Source organism: Squalius cephalus, assembly GCF_949319135.1.
Source record: "Squalius cephalus genome assembly, chromosome: 14".
NCBI classification, from domain to species: Eukaryota; Metazoa; Chordata; class Actinopteri; order Cypriniformes; family Leuciscidae; genus Squalius; species Squalius cephalus.
Genome location: NC_137135.1, coordinates 31413298 through 31430536, shown reverse-complemented (window position 1 = coordinate 31430536; position 17239 = coordinate 31413298). Strand labels below are relative to the sequence as shown.

Here is a 17239-nt window from a genome sequence, read left to right as displayed (position 1 = left end):
TGGTGGAACAGATCTGCTACACTGCTGTGGGACTTGCTACTGCCAATACATACACACGACACACTGCTGTGAGCAAGTAAGACATGCTGCTGCTGTACAATATAGCGTACATGAATTATCCGTAGCAGATCTATACAGGTGGAGCTGGGGAAGGTGGAGGGTTTCTGCTGCACTGCTGCAGAAAATACTGACCAAGTATTTGAAGGTTGAGCAGCAAGCTCATTGGCTACTGATACAGCAGGAACCAATCAGCTGTTCCCTATAGAGAATGATGTGATTGCAAGCAGATTGAGTTAACGCCATTTAGAGTTTCATGACAGAACTTTGTATATTGATAAACGCAGCCAATATGCATGTTAAAAGTTAAACAAAACATGAATCCAATGTGAATTCTGAAGCAGGACATTTTTTGCCTCTCATGTGCCTGATCGCTTGAATACCTATTGAGATGACTGCAATTAAGGTGATGTCACATTTACCATTGCTGTGCCAAATAGCCAAATCTGTCCAATGGAATTTGCGTGATTGAGAGTTTTGTGTGAGAGCGAAAAATTCCAGCTGATTCACAACTGATTCAAGTTGGTCACTCGGATTTGCCTTGTTGACCAACAGAAAGCTGCTTGATTTGAAAGTGACTTTTCACATTACTGACAATGATTTTTTTATGGCAGCAAAAAGTTAGTGAAAAAAAAATTGGCTAATGTGACCGCACCTTAAAGCTACATAAACAAACATAAAACCACTAAATAATTTATATGCATACTTTCATAACGGAAATGTATTTATTATTTGATCATCTGCTCCAGAACTTTCAAATACCACTGAAGAACATGAGATGCATCCCAATTTATGTACTTATGCACTATTCTATGACGTTTTGTGGTATAAATAGTGCGAGTAGTGTGTTCACGCTGAAAATTCCAAATATAAAAAGTGCACTTTAAATACCCGGATGATGCACTTAATTAACCGAAGAAAAAATGTGGAATGTTGGACACTTCATGCACTCAACTGTCTTTACTTATGTAGAAGAGGGGAGGGGCTATCAGATCCGGATGTTGGATGACAAAATAGCCTTATAAAATTCATACACTACATGGTTGAGTACATAGTGCGTCATTTGGGACACAACTATGGTCTAAAGAAGCTAAACAGATTGGGGTGTCCAGCATTTAAAAATCAACTGAGTCAAGTCTTTTCTTAAAAAAAAAAAAAAAAAAATTTAGTTTTATCTTAAAACCTCACACATCCTTCAGAGCCACAGGGGTGACCACAATATCTTCTAAATAAAAGCAGGAGCAGTGAATTGATAAAGTGGCTCCATCTGCTGGACGTAAGCAGAACTGCAGCAGGGGATCTTCTATTTCCTGTGTTGTGCAGCGGTACAGGAAGTAGAGCACATTCTCTCCCACATCCTGTTTTAAAACTGTGGGTAGAGATAACCCTGCTTAGTGAATATACGCAGAATAGAGCGTGAAACAACGACACAAGGACGACCATTGCAAATCACGTTTATTCAAAATGCACATTTTTCATTGTACAGCAAAATATACTCATATGCAGTCTCGAAAATGGAACCGGTTTAGTTTTACACCTAATATGGTAAAAACTACATGTCATAATCACTAAAATGTTGATTAAACTGTGCGTAGGAGTTTTGGCCCAACACTCATCCACATTCATCTGTGCTGTAGTGCAAAGTTGTTTTAGAGTACATTTAAATAATATGGGTCGTGTTAGAGTTGGAGAGGAAGACCAAGACCAAGCGTAAAACCACACCGCGTTTACAGTATGTTTGCTGATGCATGTCTGCAGTGCTACAGGAAGTCCTTGTGTGAACGAGATGCATTAACACTGAGAATTGAAATCCTCATCCAGTTACTCTCACCTCCAGTGGATGGAAAACACTGATGGAAACACACACAGAATATCTAGGGGTTTTTCTTCTTAATGATCAGGGGTCCGACATTATCACCAGTTTCCTCGTTGTGTTTGGTGTGTGCGCCGTCGCAGTAGGGAAACTGTCCAGGGAACAAACAAATACATACAAATCACAACCACGCATGATGATCTTTCCGAGAGCATGATAACGTTTCTGCACGCAGCATGTGGGTTTGATGTTTATTCCAGCACTTTGCATTAATACATCCACAGGAAGCTCTTCTAGATTACTATGGCGCTTCAGGACGCGGCAAACAGTGACATGAGTGTGTGCATAAATGACAGAATTCACAATTTCGGATGAATTATACCTTTAACCCTTGAAAGCCTGACATTTCAAATAATAGTCAGAAATAACTTTTTTAATGAAACAGTTTATTGAACCTTTATCTAAAATATGTAGAGTACATGTAAAAAAAAAGTGTTTTATGTAGGCCTACATTTACATTAGACGCTTTTGTCCAAAACGACTTACAAATGAAGAGTTATTGTATTGTTTATTATATGTTTTGTATCATATTTGATACAGCAGGATTTTTTGGCACAGCAAAAATATGTTAGTATGTATGTAGAGTATGTATGTGGGTCATTGACGAATAAGGTTTATAAAAGTGTAAAAAAATAGAATGGAGATATAACTATATTTGAAACCATTTTTTTTGTTTACCTAGGTGTTAACAATAAGATTTTGTGGTTTGTACAATCAATTAACACTGTTTTTTGTCATTTTTTACAAGATGGAAAAAATGTCACCAAAAAAGTCATTCGGTTTAACCACTGATTTGAAAGTTAAAAACTGATTTGACATTGATGTTGAGATAGTATATAGTGTGTACCACAGAAGAAATATTAAAAAAAATTATCACTGATCTCATAAATGTAATCATTTATTGGACTACTCTAAACACTCCAACATATTCAAGTAAAACATTGCACAGGGAAAGGAGAAGAGCCTTATCTGCTTTATATTTGTATTATTGTAGTTCCTTTAGTTATTAAAAACAATATTATTCCATTTAAATATTTACTATATCGGTTTTACCGAATGACCTTTTGACACTTCAAAATCTTTCAAATAGTAAAATATAATTAAAACCTTTTGGATTCAGTAAAAGAGATCAAGTTGTACTACCTTACATACTTTGGATGTTATATATATATATTTTTTATTATTATTAAGGCCTTTGGACAAAAAAAATGACCCGTCACGTCATTGACCCATGTATGTATATGTTATACGTAAGATTGTATAATGTAAATCAGTACCACTTACATAAAATGCATATAAATATCAGTTGTCACTATGTCTCTCAATGTTTACACAACACCGTTTTCAACAAAAAATGGAAAACGTATGCGTTTTGGCCGTTCATTCACACGACAGTGACGTTTGAGGGCCTGAAAACTGATTTCAACGTTTTTTGAAAGTTATTTTATTATTTTTTGTGAAAACGGTGACTTCATGCACATGCATATTACATGTTCAGTCTATAGGCACGTAGTGTCACTTTGTAAAGAAACATCGCCAACTACTGGCATGGCAGCGTAATACAGCATTTTTAGTCGTTTTCGCTGATCCATGTGAACGAAATAGTTTTGACAACGTTGGCGTCTATATGCAAAAAACTCAAAGGAAAAACGTTTCTGTTTTTAGTACATCATTGTCATGTAAACGTGCCCTTAGCAAGGTGTAAGTTTTATGATCAAAGTTCTATAGTTTTTAGTCAGGTGGATAAACAGTACAATGATGATTAAGGGGCCGTTTATACGACACTGTTTTCGACTAAAAATGGAAAACTTTTTATGCGTTTTAGCCGTTCATTTACACGACAACGGCGTTTTGGGGGCCTGAAAACGCAAACTTTTGAAAACAGGTTTCAAAGTACAAGTTTTTTAAAACAATATCGTTATCTTCTCCATGTAAACTACAAAAACACGAATTTGTGTTTTCGTCATGTGCATGCGTATCACGTGTTCAGTCTATAGGTGTGTTGTGTTCTTTACAAAGTGACATTGCCATCTACTGGCCTGGCAGCAGAATACAACATTTTCAGTCATTTTTGCGGATCCATGTGAACGGGGATCATTTTGACAATGTTGTCATCTGTAAGTGAAAAACGTGAAGGAAAAAAACGTTTCTGTTTTTAGTACATCGTTTTCGTGTAAATGTAAAAAAGAGATCAAGTGTTCCTTATATTTTAACATGCTTTTTCTATAAAATGATGTATGGATAATAGGGCTGGGACAATATCGATGCATCGCGATTCATGGATCGATTCCAATTTTTTCCGAATGCATCGCTTCTGAGCTTACTTTTTAACAGCAGATGGCGCTGTAGGCTACGAATGACGCTCAAATGCTCCCGAAGAAGAGCGCTCATGCGTTCAGCTGATTCTGAGAATGTACTTGCACCTCAGAATGCTTTTATGATGCGAGTTTAATGTAAACAGCCCACTGCAAACACCCTTGTAATTCACTTCAACCTTTTCGGACTATATGAATGATTATTTTATAGAAGGTTCAAGTGGTGTGTGTAAGGCATTGGAAGGCAGCAGATTACGGCACGCACTGCCATCTGCTGTTAAAAACTTCAAGAGAGAATCGCATTCGGAAAAAATTGGAATCGATCCAGGATCATTTCTCGATTCAGATGCATCGATTTATTGTCCCAGCCCTAATGGATAATTAAAGGGATAGTTCACTTTGAAATTAAATTTTGGTATGTTTTAGCTTACCTCAAGGGCATCCAAGATGTAGGTGTCTTTTTTGCGCAGTAGTTTCAATTTTGATATTTTTAGGTCAACCCGTTCTTGTCTGTCAGTCATTTAATGCAGGTCTATGGTCACTGTCTCAAAGAGCATGCACAGAGTCCAAATTAAAACAATTACCCATCGTCCAAATTAAACAATTCCCCATCGTAAGTACACATTGATGGCCTAAGACACGAAACGAGCGGTTTGTGTGAGAAAACGAACAGTATTTATATAGTTTTTACCTCTTATACACAGCCACGTCCAAGTGATCTGAGGGCGCTCGCGCATCCTGGTGTGTGACGTGTGCGCAGACTGGTGCATAGATATATATACACTAGATGTCGCCTTAAAGACATTCGTTCCAGTGAACTGCCGTAGACAAGGCGACATCTAGTGTATATATATCTATGCACCAGTCTGCGCACACGTCACACACCAGGATGCGCGTGCGCCCTCAGATCACTTGGACGTGGCTGTGTATAAGAGGTAAAAACGATATAAATACTGTTCGTTTTCTCACACAAACCGCTCGTTTCGTGTCTTAGGCCATCAATGTGTACTTACGATGGGGAATTGTTTAATTTGGACTTCTCTGTGCATGCTCTTTGAGACAGTGACCACAGACCTGCATTATATGACTGACAGACAAGAACGGTTTGACCTAAAAATATCAAAATTGAAACTACTGCGGAAAAAAAGACACCTACATCTTGGATGCCCTTGAGGTAAGCTAAAACATACCAAAATTTAATTTCAAAGTGAACTATCCCTTTAAGTAAACCTGAAGTGAAGTTGCTTCAGTCCAGTATGTGTTCATATTGAAATCTTACTTACGATAAAAGTTATTCTTATGTTTATTTGATAAAAAAAAAAAAAAATCTGTAAATATTTCACAGCAGAAACACATGTACACGGCCTGAAGGGGGATGTTTTTAGAATTATACTAAAAGGTCTTTTACTTGCTTAAAAAGTGTAAACTACCAATCAGACGACAGAAGGCATGTAGTAGATTGTGTACAAGAGGTTTTCAGCAAAGTTTTAATCATGTTGATAATTTAGAGGCTTTAGAATTTCATGTATATGATACAATATGCTTTAAAGGGTTAAAAATAGTTCATACAGATAATCTCCAAACAGACCATTCATTCAGCAGGCATTTAAATCCTATTAGCATGATTCATCGCGGGGGTTTCACTCACCTTCTTGGACCTCCAGCAGCGGCAGTAGACGGCCTTGTTGCCGATGTCCTCCATGTCGAAGCTGTGCACTACTTTCGGGCTGTCTTTGTTGACCGAGGGGTTGACCCTGCTCTGGGGACTGCTCTGTGAACTGAAGTAGCGCGTCAGCAGGTATGTGCTCAGAGCCGCAGCCACTGCAATGGGAACGATGGTGGTCAGCTGATCTGCAAATGTACACACGAGGAGGCGCTTGTTTTTGAGAGGGCCGGGAGGTTGCCTGCTCTACACACTCAGCATCACTTTCATTATTAAAAGCATATCACATATTTATATTGTCTAGGTAAGCTTTTGTTTAAACTTTGGGTCTGACGAGGGAGACAAAATGTCTTTTACGTGCAAAAAAAAAAAGAAAGAAAGAAAGAAATGCCTTTCAACAATAAGGCTTCTTTTGTGGTGGGAACATGCAGAAATCAGATTGATTGTGGACCCTCAGCAAAGTCTAGCCATCTTAAAACTGAATTTAGGATATTATGATCTATAGGTAGGGCACTATGACATCCGTTTCTGTTTTGTTTTTTTTCTTCTAGATTTTCTTTCTGGATTCTGGATTAAATATCAGTACTGAAAAAGCATGTCTAAAAGCATGTCCAACTATGAATAGTTTGTGGCCATATTTCAAAGCTTTCTGGTTTTAATTCATTTTTAAACCTATAATTTTCTATCTTTAATTTCACTTATTTATACATTTAGAAATAACTTCATAATTTCACAATTTAATTTTGCCTAATTCAATAGCTCCATATTTTCTGCAACGCATGAATTAAGAAAATCGATGTGAATTTAAATTTCACCATCACACACCAGGTAGTTATTAATTAACAATTATACAAACAAAACAAAATTGCCCTTTGGAACAAAGACTTTTAGATAAAATAACTTTACAATTTTATATCAGTAAACCAAAAAGCTCAGTGCCCAAACAACAAATACACAGCCTAAGGACTTAAATCAATGGTTTGCAGATACATATTATATCTGTAGCACACAACAAAACACATGCTGATGCTGTACAGAATACAGGTATTTGCTGGGATTATATAGACATATGTGTCATGTGACCTAAAGTCGTCATAACACCTGACTGGCCTAAACCCCATGAAACTTAACCAGCACTAAAATGTAGTCACGAGTCATGACATACAGTATGTCGACACTGATACAGACTGTGTAAATCCAGGTTGGACGTTAGTAGTGTTTAGCTGCGTCTGAAATCGCGTACTATGTGATTAGGTACTACATTTGTCTTTCATCTTGGTCAGGTGAGAAGGATTCACCTCTGACTGTTCAAATGACTTCCGCGAATCGGTTCTTACGAACAATTCGTTTCGCAATTATTTAACTTCATCACGTGATCACTGACATCTCGAGATTATATATTACATACTCTAAAACCTGTCATAAAAAAAGAGTTGTAAACATATTGCTGCATGTACGTGAAAGCTAAAATGTGAAAGAATCGTACAGACCGATCTGTTTCAAATGATTCATTTAAAAGATCCTATAAATAACTATTCGTTCATCGATATGAAAAAAATCGAGTTTGTCAAACTCATATTTTTCCGCATAACAAATGCTGCACATGTCATCAAGATGCAGTTTTATTGCCTACTAAATAATTGCATTGATTTAAATATCCAAAATGCATTGTATAATGTCTGCACTTATGACATAATATTAATAACGCATGCATGCAGTATAAGCGTCTTTGCATGTTAGAATCCCAATTTAATAACTTAATCTAAAATCATTTAAAATCTAAAATGAATATAATATTCGGATTCACAGCATTAAATTGAACATGCCGACAAATATGTGTTGATTGCTTAGCATTGCTAGACTGCAATCGATCAAGGTTGCCATCGGCTTTATATTAAAACAAAAATCGCTCTTACCTTTAGAAACCTTGAAACCCGGTATTAACCCCGGTTTAATCAGAGCTGAAAGCCCCGACACTTGAGATGCCATGACGGTAGACTTGTTATAACTTCAAGTTTAAGGGCACCACAAGGTCTGAGAGACGCTGAACCAGAGGGACGCCGTGACTGCGGAAACTCTGCGTGATTGCGTCACTGAACATCTCAACCAATGGCTGGAGAGCGTGTTGTCTCGCACTTGCTGTAAACATGGTGCCCAAATCGCTTCTGTGCTCCACTAGCAGTTTGGTAGTGTTTTAAGTCTTGATATTTAAATATTTCGTTATATAAATGTTGCATAAACAACAAAACCTCAACTGAACGTTCACTTAACAGCAAAAAGGAATTGAGGCATCTTTAAACTGTCAGTCGACAAGATTTCATATTATAAAAGAAGGAAGATCCGAAATATAAAAATTCAAATGAATTTAATTATTTTGCAATAGCCCACAACACAATTGTTAAACATTTCATGACAACAGCTTGCAAAAAACATAACGTAGTTAATAAAATATCTATTTTTCTGAAATATTAGAGTAAATTGTACCAGTGCATGTAATAAATTCACCCCGTTTCACAGACAAGGCTTAAGCTAGTCCAAACTAAAATGCATGTTAAGCTGTTTTAACTGAGAGCAACTTGCACTGACCTATCTTAAAATACGTTACTGCCATTTTGTCTCAAGATGCACAACAGTAATGGTTTTTTTTTTCTAAGGCACGTTTACTTAAATATCTACTTTACTAGATATTTACTAAATAAGCTACTTAAATATCCTAATTGAAGGCCTACCCTGTTTGTAAAACCAAGCCTCAGTCACTTTATTTTCAAGTGCTTTGTTCCTCCACACAAAACTGGAAAAAGCTCCTTTAAAAAGTTTGAATTATGTAAAAAAAAATGTTTTTAAAAACTTGCAACTTTAAGCAATCATTGTAAATTGATTACATTTATTTTCTGTCAAAATGACCACTGATTGGACAAGAAGATGAGAAGTGAACTTTATTTTTTCAGAGATTTTACTTCACTATTAAAACCCAAACAAAGGACAAAGTTTAGTGTTTTTGCAACAAGACCTGTACCACCTGTTTAATAAATACGTCAGGAAAAAACCCATGCAGACACACAGCATTTCAGACTTTAGTAATCATTTTATTACACAGTTTTAATCAACACACAAAGCTCAACGAGCCTGTCAGGAAATTAAATATACAGAAGTTTGTCTGTGAGGAGTTTGTGTCCTCCCACCCTGGGACCCAATCGAGTCTGGCTGAACCATGTTAGCATCTAATTCAACAAGAGCAGGAAAAGAAAAGAAAAAAAGCAAACTAAGAGTTACAAGGGTGGGTTGGGGGAAAGAGAAAAAACTAAAGAAAAACAATAAGACGCATGTTATAGAGACTGCTTTAAATAACTGGTCCAAAACCCTTCGTGATGGTGAATGTTTGTGAAGTTGGTCGTGGCTAAGGAAAGGGGCAGAGAGTCTTTGCAATGGCAAATGGAAACAAAATATATATATTCATAGTATTCAAGTCCATTAGAATACTCCAGAGGAGAAGACAGGAGGTCCATTTTCCTTTAACTGCTATGATTTTAAAAGAATTCCTTTGATAGATTTTATACAAAAAGACAGCCAGCATACCCCTCCCTTCTCTGCAGTAAAGAAATCAAAAAAAGAAAGAAAGAAAAAAAAAAAAACAATTCCTGATCCAATGTACAGTTGGAAGCCCAGGAAATGGAAATGAAAAAGTAAACTGTAAAAAACATATCCCTCTATGTCCAGACTATCACAAATTGCAGGGAGAAATCAAAAAATGATAATAATATAGCCCTCCCTTTCCCAGTGCTTAAAAACAACAAGGAATGCTTTTAGAGCCATAAACATCTTCTACAGCAAAATTGATACGGACTGATCCTAAGCAGCGGGTACGTCGCTATAGCAACGGAGAAGGTAAAGCAGGAGCTGTGGAGTGGAGGTTTGAATTTGGGGAGGAAAAGGGGCTACAGCTGAAGTTTCAGTATGTACACCATGGCTGCCAGAGGGCTAAGAGTGGGGGAGGTGCTCTGGTGAGGGGAGGCGTGGCTTAAAGAAAGCACTCCAATGGAAACCAACAAGATCTGTTTTTTTCTTAAGCTTTTTTTCTTTTTTTAATCTTTTGAACGTTCAAAATCTCCCCTAATCTTAAGATGGAGAGGTGTCATTTTCTCCCATCATGATTCTAACTCCAAAACTACATTGCATACTTTTGTGTCCATTCCCGAGCTATTCTGTTGTACCTGTGAGGGGAGACAAATAAAAATATCAGCATCACATTCCAGCAAAATATTTGCATGACACATAACAGGTAATACAGACTTTGAAAAGAACCTGTTGTTGAAAGACAACTACAATGGACTTACACATCAGTGCAGGAATGTATGTGTGTTTGCTAAGTACAATCAACTTCTCTAAAGAGAGATGAAAACGTGATTTGATCCCTTTGACATGTTGAAAAATGTTGGGCATCACCAATGACTGACATGCTATTATAAAGAAACTCTTCAGTAATCCCTTGAACTCTCATAAGGTCCTGCCGCAGCCTCAATTGCTTTTTCCACCTACATTTGCCAGTAACAGTAGTTCAAAAATAAAGAGATCTAATGGGTGCCTGCTGGCATTTAACAACCTTTTCGGTTGAATTTGATAAACAAATTGTCCTGTTCAAAATATTACACACAGTGCATTATTGTTTGGAGAAAAGAAAACACTGTTGCTTTTTTGAGCTATTGAAGACAGCTTTCTTTTCTTTTTTTTAATTATAGCAAGCGTAAAACATTTCCACTTTTGCTGTGGCTTTACAGTCAACTACAAGGCTCAGCAAAAAAAAAAAAAAGAGCAAATTATTCACAAAACAAGACTTCAGAGTATCAGTGTAACCTTCATAGGGAAGAAAGGTGACAATGTAAATAGGAAACTGCGTAGAAGCATGGCTAATAATGCAAATGATTGCAAGACAGCACCTATGGGGAAGAGCGTTAGGGCAAACACAGTGTGTGGTATTGATCTAGTTCACAGGAGGACACTCACTTTTCCCTGTCAGTCTTGTAAATGCGGGCGATCTCAGGTACTAAGGGGTCGTCCGGATTGGGGTCACACAGCAGGGAGCAGATGGACAGGAGAACTGAAGTGCAAGAGAGAAGAAAAAAAGTTTTAAGTAAAGGCACTTTAAAAAGAGTTGTCCTTGTTTAAACTGTCATCTAATATCAGGACACTCATTCCTTATGGAATAAATTAAGCACCCAAAATCTGTTACGAACAGCTCAAATGTACATGAATGAAAATTTATATCTAACTATATAGTTAGAAAATGTACTCTTAAAAAAAAAAAAACACTAAACATACTATGTAAGAAGCATCAAATTTGCCATAGGCTGCATGCATTTACAATTAGACACTAAAGGAAGAAACACTGAAAATATTCTCCAACATTGCTTTCTCTAGTTTTTATTTCTATGTTAAAGATGCAGATTTTAAACTAAAGAATCAGATTATTCATAGAAATAATTGTCATACCAGCTTCAAAGGCTGTTTCATGGCAGATACAGATAACAATCATTTGATAAATTTCAGTTTAAAAATGTCAGAAAATTCTGTACATAACACACAAAATTCTTTAATTGTACTTGTAACAAATTTCAATACCCAATAGGATTTGGACTGCTACATTATTTAAAGCAGTTCTCACAGCACTTCAAGCATTGAGAGAGCTTGAGCATCCAAACAACACAATTTAGCTTTGAATATTTTGTCTATATTAATTTAGGACATGTCAGAATTCTCCAGAACACCACGTGAGTCCATATGGAAGCAACCCAATAAAATCCATACAGGCTTGACCATGGGAACATAGAGGTTGAGGCCAAGCAAATAACATTTCTGGAATTGTCAAAAAGACCGTTTGAAAACTAATAGCTGAAACCTGGCGGTGTTATACCTTTGGAGATGGTGAGTGCCGGTGACCACTGTGACCTCAGAATATCCAGACAGATGCTGCCATTGCTGTTGATATTTGGGTGATAGATTCTTGTGGTAAACGCAACCTGAGTAAGGAAGGAGACAAACATAAGCACACAAAACACACCCGTTTCAAGCTAAACAGTAATTACTACCGCCAACACAAGAACAGTTCTTCATGTAGATTAAAATCCAAACACAAGCACTGGATTCCTTGAAACAAATTCTTTAAATTCATTAACAAGATTCTCTGCATTCAGTAACTCCATATGATTTACAATCTTGATAAGCTGAATTATTTGAATATATGGTGGGAGGAAAAAACATTTCCTCATATCATGGCAAAAAAAGTGCAGGTTGGTAAAATGTGGACGTTACTGACCTTTGGCGGTTTGAAGGGATAATCTGTGGGAAAGTGTATGGTCAAGAAGAACACTCCACCCTGGTAAGGACTGTCATTCTGTGGGGTAAACATTTTAATTAGAATTAATTGTGTTTGTTTGTTTATAGCCATACCAGTAACCCCAGCTATATTCATGGAGAGAAAAAAAAAAGTGAAATACATTTCTAAAAATTTCTATAAATTTTATATATATATTTTCCGCTCCATGTGTGCGTCGTGCTCTCCGTTCGTGTGTGTGTGTGTGTGTCGGCGCGCTGCGCTCTCTGCTCATTGTTCTGCTCGTGAAGAACGATTAGCCTATGTCGACCTATGTACCTTTTTGAAATTCAACTGGCACTTTAACTTTTTTTTTTTTACATTGTTGGTGCATAAACAGAAATTTATTTTGGCCAATTCTAAACTAATTGTTACAACTAACTAAACCACTGTTTAATTTAATTAGGTGATTCTGTGTTTAAATATTGATGATTACAAGCTTGGGGGGAAATGCGATTAATTACAGCAAATTGTGCGATTAATTAGTTCATATTTTTTAATCGATTCCCAGCCCTAATATATTTATATCTTTTTTTACGTTTATCTTTGATAAAAATTCTAAAACTAAACCTGGTCTAACTTCAAATTTTTTAGACAACATTATCATGCTTCAAGTTCAAATGATTTCTGTAATGTTGTGTGCTACTATAGGGGATACAAGAAAAATACTTACTGGTCCCATTATTGTGGCCTGCCAATGAAACACTGAAACAAGACAAACAGAAACGTCAGAGAAAGCCTGAATAACATCATGTTTATCTTACATTCTTAAAATATTTAAAAAAACTCAGAGATACAATTTTGACTGGCAAGCTCAGGATCAGTCTTGTCAGAAATAAAAGAAGAGCCCACTGAGGAATACAGTATAAAATATGATGAAGCAAATTTGGGTACAATTATGTTGTCATATTTCAGTCAAGTCTCTGAGGCACTAAGTGGGTCAAGATGGTCGTATGATTCATGGTTTAATGAAGTGTCGACTCTTTTGAGGGAAGCTATACATGCTATTTGTCAGTTCAAACAATCCATTGTCTTGTGGTTGAGCCTCACACTAGATATTGATGAGCAAATCTATCAAGGCACACAGAAAACATGATCAGACAGGAAAAAGAACTGACATTATGTGATTGAAGCCATTCAGATCCTATAAGTCACCATATTGTCGCTGTAGGACAGAAACCTTCATATCTTCAATCTTCATATTTCGTCTTTTTTTCATAAATCATTACGATTGGTCAGCCTTTATGTCTGTCTGTTGTTCTTGCAAACATTTAACTAATTAAAAGTATTAAAAGAGCATGAGACTAAACCTCATTGGCTCCTCAAACTGTCACTAAAACCTCATAACTCCACTCCCCTCTATTGTGAATGAAGAACGGCGCAGTTTGAACCGTCTCTGCTGGTTCGCAATGCAAAAGTAAATAAAAAACTGGTTATTTAATAACTACAGCGTTTTCTTTACTCAAACACTATTTATAAAGGCTAATGTTTTATGCATTTGAGGAGCAGAGAAGAGTGTCTTAGTCTAGCATTTGTCATCGAGTCATAGCCAGTATGTCTTAAATAGCCTGCGCTCAATAACATGAGATTTTGGCCAAATGACAGAAAAAAACTGAGCGCCCACATAGCTACAATAAACTTTATAATCTGTATATTGCTGAAAACGTAACTAACTGCCTCAGATGCAGCCAATAAAAACGCATATGTCTAAATCCGCTGGTCAAAAACCTTTTAACTACTTTTGATCTTGATTTCTGTAAAATGTTAAAACTATAACGACCCATGCAAGTGTCTGAACATATATAACTCCACAATATCAACTTTGAAAACATGGAGTTTAGGCTAATTATTAAAAAAAAAAAAAGTTTTTTCCATTTCCTGAAAAATAGCATTTCTGGATACAGGGTTTTCACCCTAAAGCAACGATATAAAGCTGATTCTAAACATTTAACACGCCGAAATAAACAATAAAAAGCATATCTATGACTTTAAGACTCACTGTTTAAAATGTCAGCAGACAGTAGGTGACTAGTTGTTACACCATTATGTATCAGTAGTATTTCTCAAACTTATTCAACATGCATACTTACAATACAGGCTTTTACGATGTCTAACAATCTAAAAAAAAAAAACATGCTCAAGTTTTGATGCACCTTAGACTAAAAATATAGCTTAAGAACTTATCCATTTGAATGAATTGGCTCATGATAAGTGGCCTCTATATGAAGGATGTTGATGAGGAAGAACCGAAAGAGAGGTTATTCTGGCAAACAACTCATTACATCAATAATTACGAAAACAAAATGTTTTGTTTTTAGAACAACATGCACCATGAATCGTCCAAAACAAAACCAGGAATGTGGATTAAAAGTGAATGTTGAATTTGCTACACAAAGCAGAAATTACCAGTGATCATATTCAGAATACCTGTAAATTGAATTGGGAAGAATAAACATACATTAGTTTGTTAAATACATCGGTGGGTAAAGCGAGTTACTTACTGTCATCCCCTACTGGGCCCGCTGAACACTGAGCAGGTGGGTCACGGCCCAAATCATGCAGCTCCTGAAACACACCAGAAACAAAAATGGAGGTTAAAAAGTGCTCACCTACCATGACTTGAAACCCAGCAGGTAAAGCTGTGAATCACCTGTCCAGATCACCTTCCTGAAACACCTGCAGTACACGCTGCTAACAATGAAGCACCAAAATGAAACTGAGAAACTGACACCGAAACTAAATACTGAATATCTGTGCATTTGACAAAATGACAGTAAAATACACCAAACCAACGTACTGGTTGGTTGACTAAGAAGAGAATAAAGAGGTCAATAATCAAATCAGACACATAACAGTCTGTGTAATGAGAGTTATTGCTGCTGTAATGACATGAGAGGTGACCACAGCTTATGTAACATATTTGTTTTCAGGTTAGTATGTTCTACTGAAACCCGAGAGAACTAAAAGGCTTCAAAATTGTCAGAAAAACTCAACAAGGGGTCATAAGTGTGAATATGAATGCTTTGGACCACGTTCATAACGTCAATTTACTTGCGCCACGAGCTAACCTCAAATATCCAGATATATAATGTGAGAGTTTGGCTTTAAAATCGAACAGTTGGACTCAAGCACCAAATATTAAGATTTTGTTATGGACAGAAAGATATTCAACTATATAAACCACCAATATAATCCGAAAATTACTTAAAACACATAAATGCAAAAGCAAACTGATGGGCCAGATGCCTCTCCCTGAGCGGTTAGCCAGTTAACACCACAAAACAGCACGATATAAACAAATGCAACATAATAATACTGTACATTAATATATCGATGATAAAAACACAGTCACTTGAAGATGTTGCGGAGGATATAAACGATCTTTGTTTAAGGTTTTCAAACGGGCCTTTAGCATTTTTGGCTACGAAGGGTTAGCATGCTAACACGTTATCATGAGATAACATTAATCCTCAAGTGAGCCACTGCAAACCGACTTCCATTTCAAATGACTGTTTATTTCTGTTTGAGATAAAAAGCGATGGGAGACAAACAAAAGTGAAACGGTAGAATCATTTTATATCAGTCTCACACAGTTCGACGGAGGGTCGCCAGCTAACATGCTAACCGTTAGCCCGGGCCGAACCGTCGAACCGGGGTGCTTTACTACAGTTGTCATCCCACCAGCGGCACACTTAACACTTTTAACTTCTCAGTAACATCCCTTAATTCGCCTTTCCAGGGTAAAATAGGAAGGATGATGCGGAATAGGGCAATGGCGCCCGTGACTTCCTTCTCTTACCTTGTGGATTCTTTTCAGAGCCATTGTTGTGCTGTTACTGCTGTCAAAAACACAAAAACCAGACTTATACTCGATTAAAACGGCGCTTCTTTAATTTCGACGCGGCCAACCCCTCGGGTGTCGTAATAAAGGACGCCTTGGGGTGATAATTCAGTCGGTGTTCTGTGTGTGTGACGGAGCCGGTTGGTGTAATTTGAAGGCGAAACTGAAAGGTGGTGCTGGTAGCGGTTCGGTCCTTCCTCCTGCAGCAGCGGCAGCGAGTAGCTACCGCATCACGCAGACTGCGCTGCTCTAATCAGATCCTTCCGCCAATGGACGCAGTCGCCGGGGACAGATTGCGCGCCGACGCCAGTTGCTAGATAATGCTGTAGTGAATCACGAAACTGATGCAATAGCGGAGCCAAAATGGCGGTTAGTGCTCAACGACTTTAATGCTATTGAGCCCAAATGAACGCCTGTGGTTGAAAGCTTCCATTTCGAGCCGACAAACGAGCTTGATGATCACCTCAGAAATAGAATGGAAAGAACTATTAGAATATAAATATGATCTGACGAGATGTTTATTGTAAGTCATATTTACATTAAAATGAGGAGAGCAGTTTATATAATTTCAACATAAATGGCAATAACATACATACCCTCGACTAGAGGAAGTTTCACCATTGCGGAGGGATATTTGAGAAAATAATGTTTTATCGTGGCAAAATACGAGATTATCGTCTGTAGATAATGGAATGTGTGTGAAACTAGGGACCACTGCTGTGCAAGTTTTATTATTTAGCAATTATTAATTATTTTTGATCAAACATGCCACATTAAGTTATGTTAGTAAGTATGCACTTTACCTGTATATTTTTAGGTTTAATTTATATATATATATATATATATATATATATATATATATATATATATATATATATATATATATATTCTGATTGGAATTGATTTGATGCATTAGAAACCTTTATTTATTGTCTTACCTGCCTTTGTTCTCATTTCTAATATTTGATTGTCTAAACAATTAATAGCACATATTTTTAGGTGCTTTTGTCTGATCCTCATAATCCTGATTACACAAATCCAAAAAGATCAAACTATCGGCCTATATTCCTAAAATACTTTGTTTCATCGTGATATCTTTATCCTGCAGCACAGATTTATGCCC

General features: G+C 36.8%; 2 protein-coding genes across 3 annotated transcripts; both read right to left on the bottom strand.

The window, feature by feature from the left end:
• Positions 1–1494: 1494 nt before the first annotated feature.
• On the bottom strand, positions 1495–8075 carry LOC307170763 (CDGSH iron-sulfur domain-containing protein 1). 2 transcript variants are annotated; one of them, XM_079892024.1, is made up of 3 exons: positions 7825–8075; positions 5894–6096; positions 1495–2021 (listed from the first exon to the last, which is right to left on the bottom strand). In XM_079892024.1, the coding sequence occupies exons 1-3, from the start codon at positions 7895–7897 to the stop codon at positions 1932–1934; spliced, it is 366 nt and encodes a 121-aa protein (XP_079748150.1). In that variant the 5' UTR covers positions 7898–8075; the 3' UTR covers positions 1495–1931. The 2 variants fall into 2 exon arrangements, with proteins under 2 accessions (XP_079748150.1, XP_079748151.1); XM_079892025.1 differs by having other exon boundaries at positions 5894–6066; positions 7825–7991.
• Positions 8076–8973: 898 nt separating this feature from the next.
• ube2d2 (ubiquitin-conjugating enzyme E2D 2) lies at positions 8974–16367 on the bottom strand. Its single transcript, XM_079892023.1, has 7 exons — positions 16075–16367; positions 14777–14840; positions 12949–12980; positions 12219–12296; positions 11817–11922; positions 10910–11003; positions 8974–10119 (listed from the first exon to the last, which is right to left on the bottom strand). The coding sequence occupies exons 1-7, from the start codon at positions 16096–16098 to the stop codon at positions 10074–10076; spliced, it is 444 nt and encodes a 147-aa protein (XP_079748149.1). The 5' UTR covers positions 16099–16367; the 3' UTR covers positions 8974–10073.
• Between the last annotated feature and the right edge of the window lie 872 nt (positions 16368–17239).

Bases quoted from the DNA above. Each gene is read 5' to 3' on its own strand.
- ube2d2 (XM_079892023.1), bottom strand. From the start codon at position 16,098: ATGGCTCTGAAAAGAATCCACAAG. The intron at 12,297-12,948 runs GTAAGTATTTTT...TTTACCCCACAG, and splicing joins AGGCCACAATAATGGGACCA to AATGACAGTCCTTACCAGGG. The intron at 11,004-11,816 runs GTATAACACCGC...CTTGCACTTCAG, and splicing joins GGCACTCACCATCTCCAAAG to TTCTCCTGTCCATCTGCTCC.
- LOC307170763 (XM_079892024.1), bottom strand. From the start codon at position 7,897: ATGGCATCTCAAGTGTCGGGGCTTTCAGCTCTGATTAAACCGGGGTTA. The intron at 6,097-7,824 runs GTAAGAGCGATT...GTACATTTGCAG, and splicing joins GGGTTTCAAGGTTTCTAAAG to ATCAGCTGACCACCATCGTT. The intron at 2,022-5,893 runs GTGAGTGAAACC...TTCCCTGGACAG, and splicing joins GCTGCTGGAGGTCCAAGAAG to TTTCCCTACTGCGACGGCGC.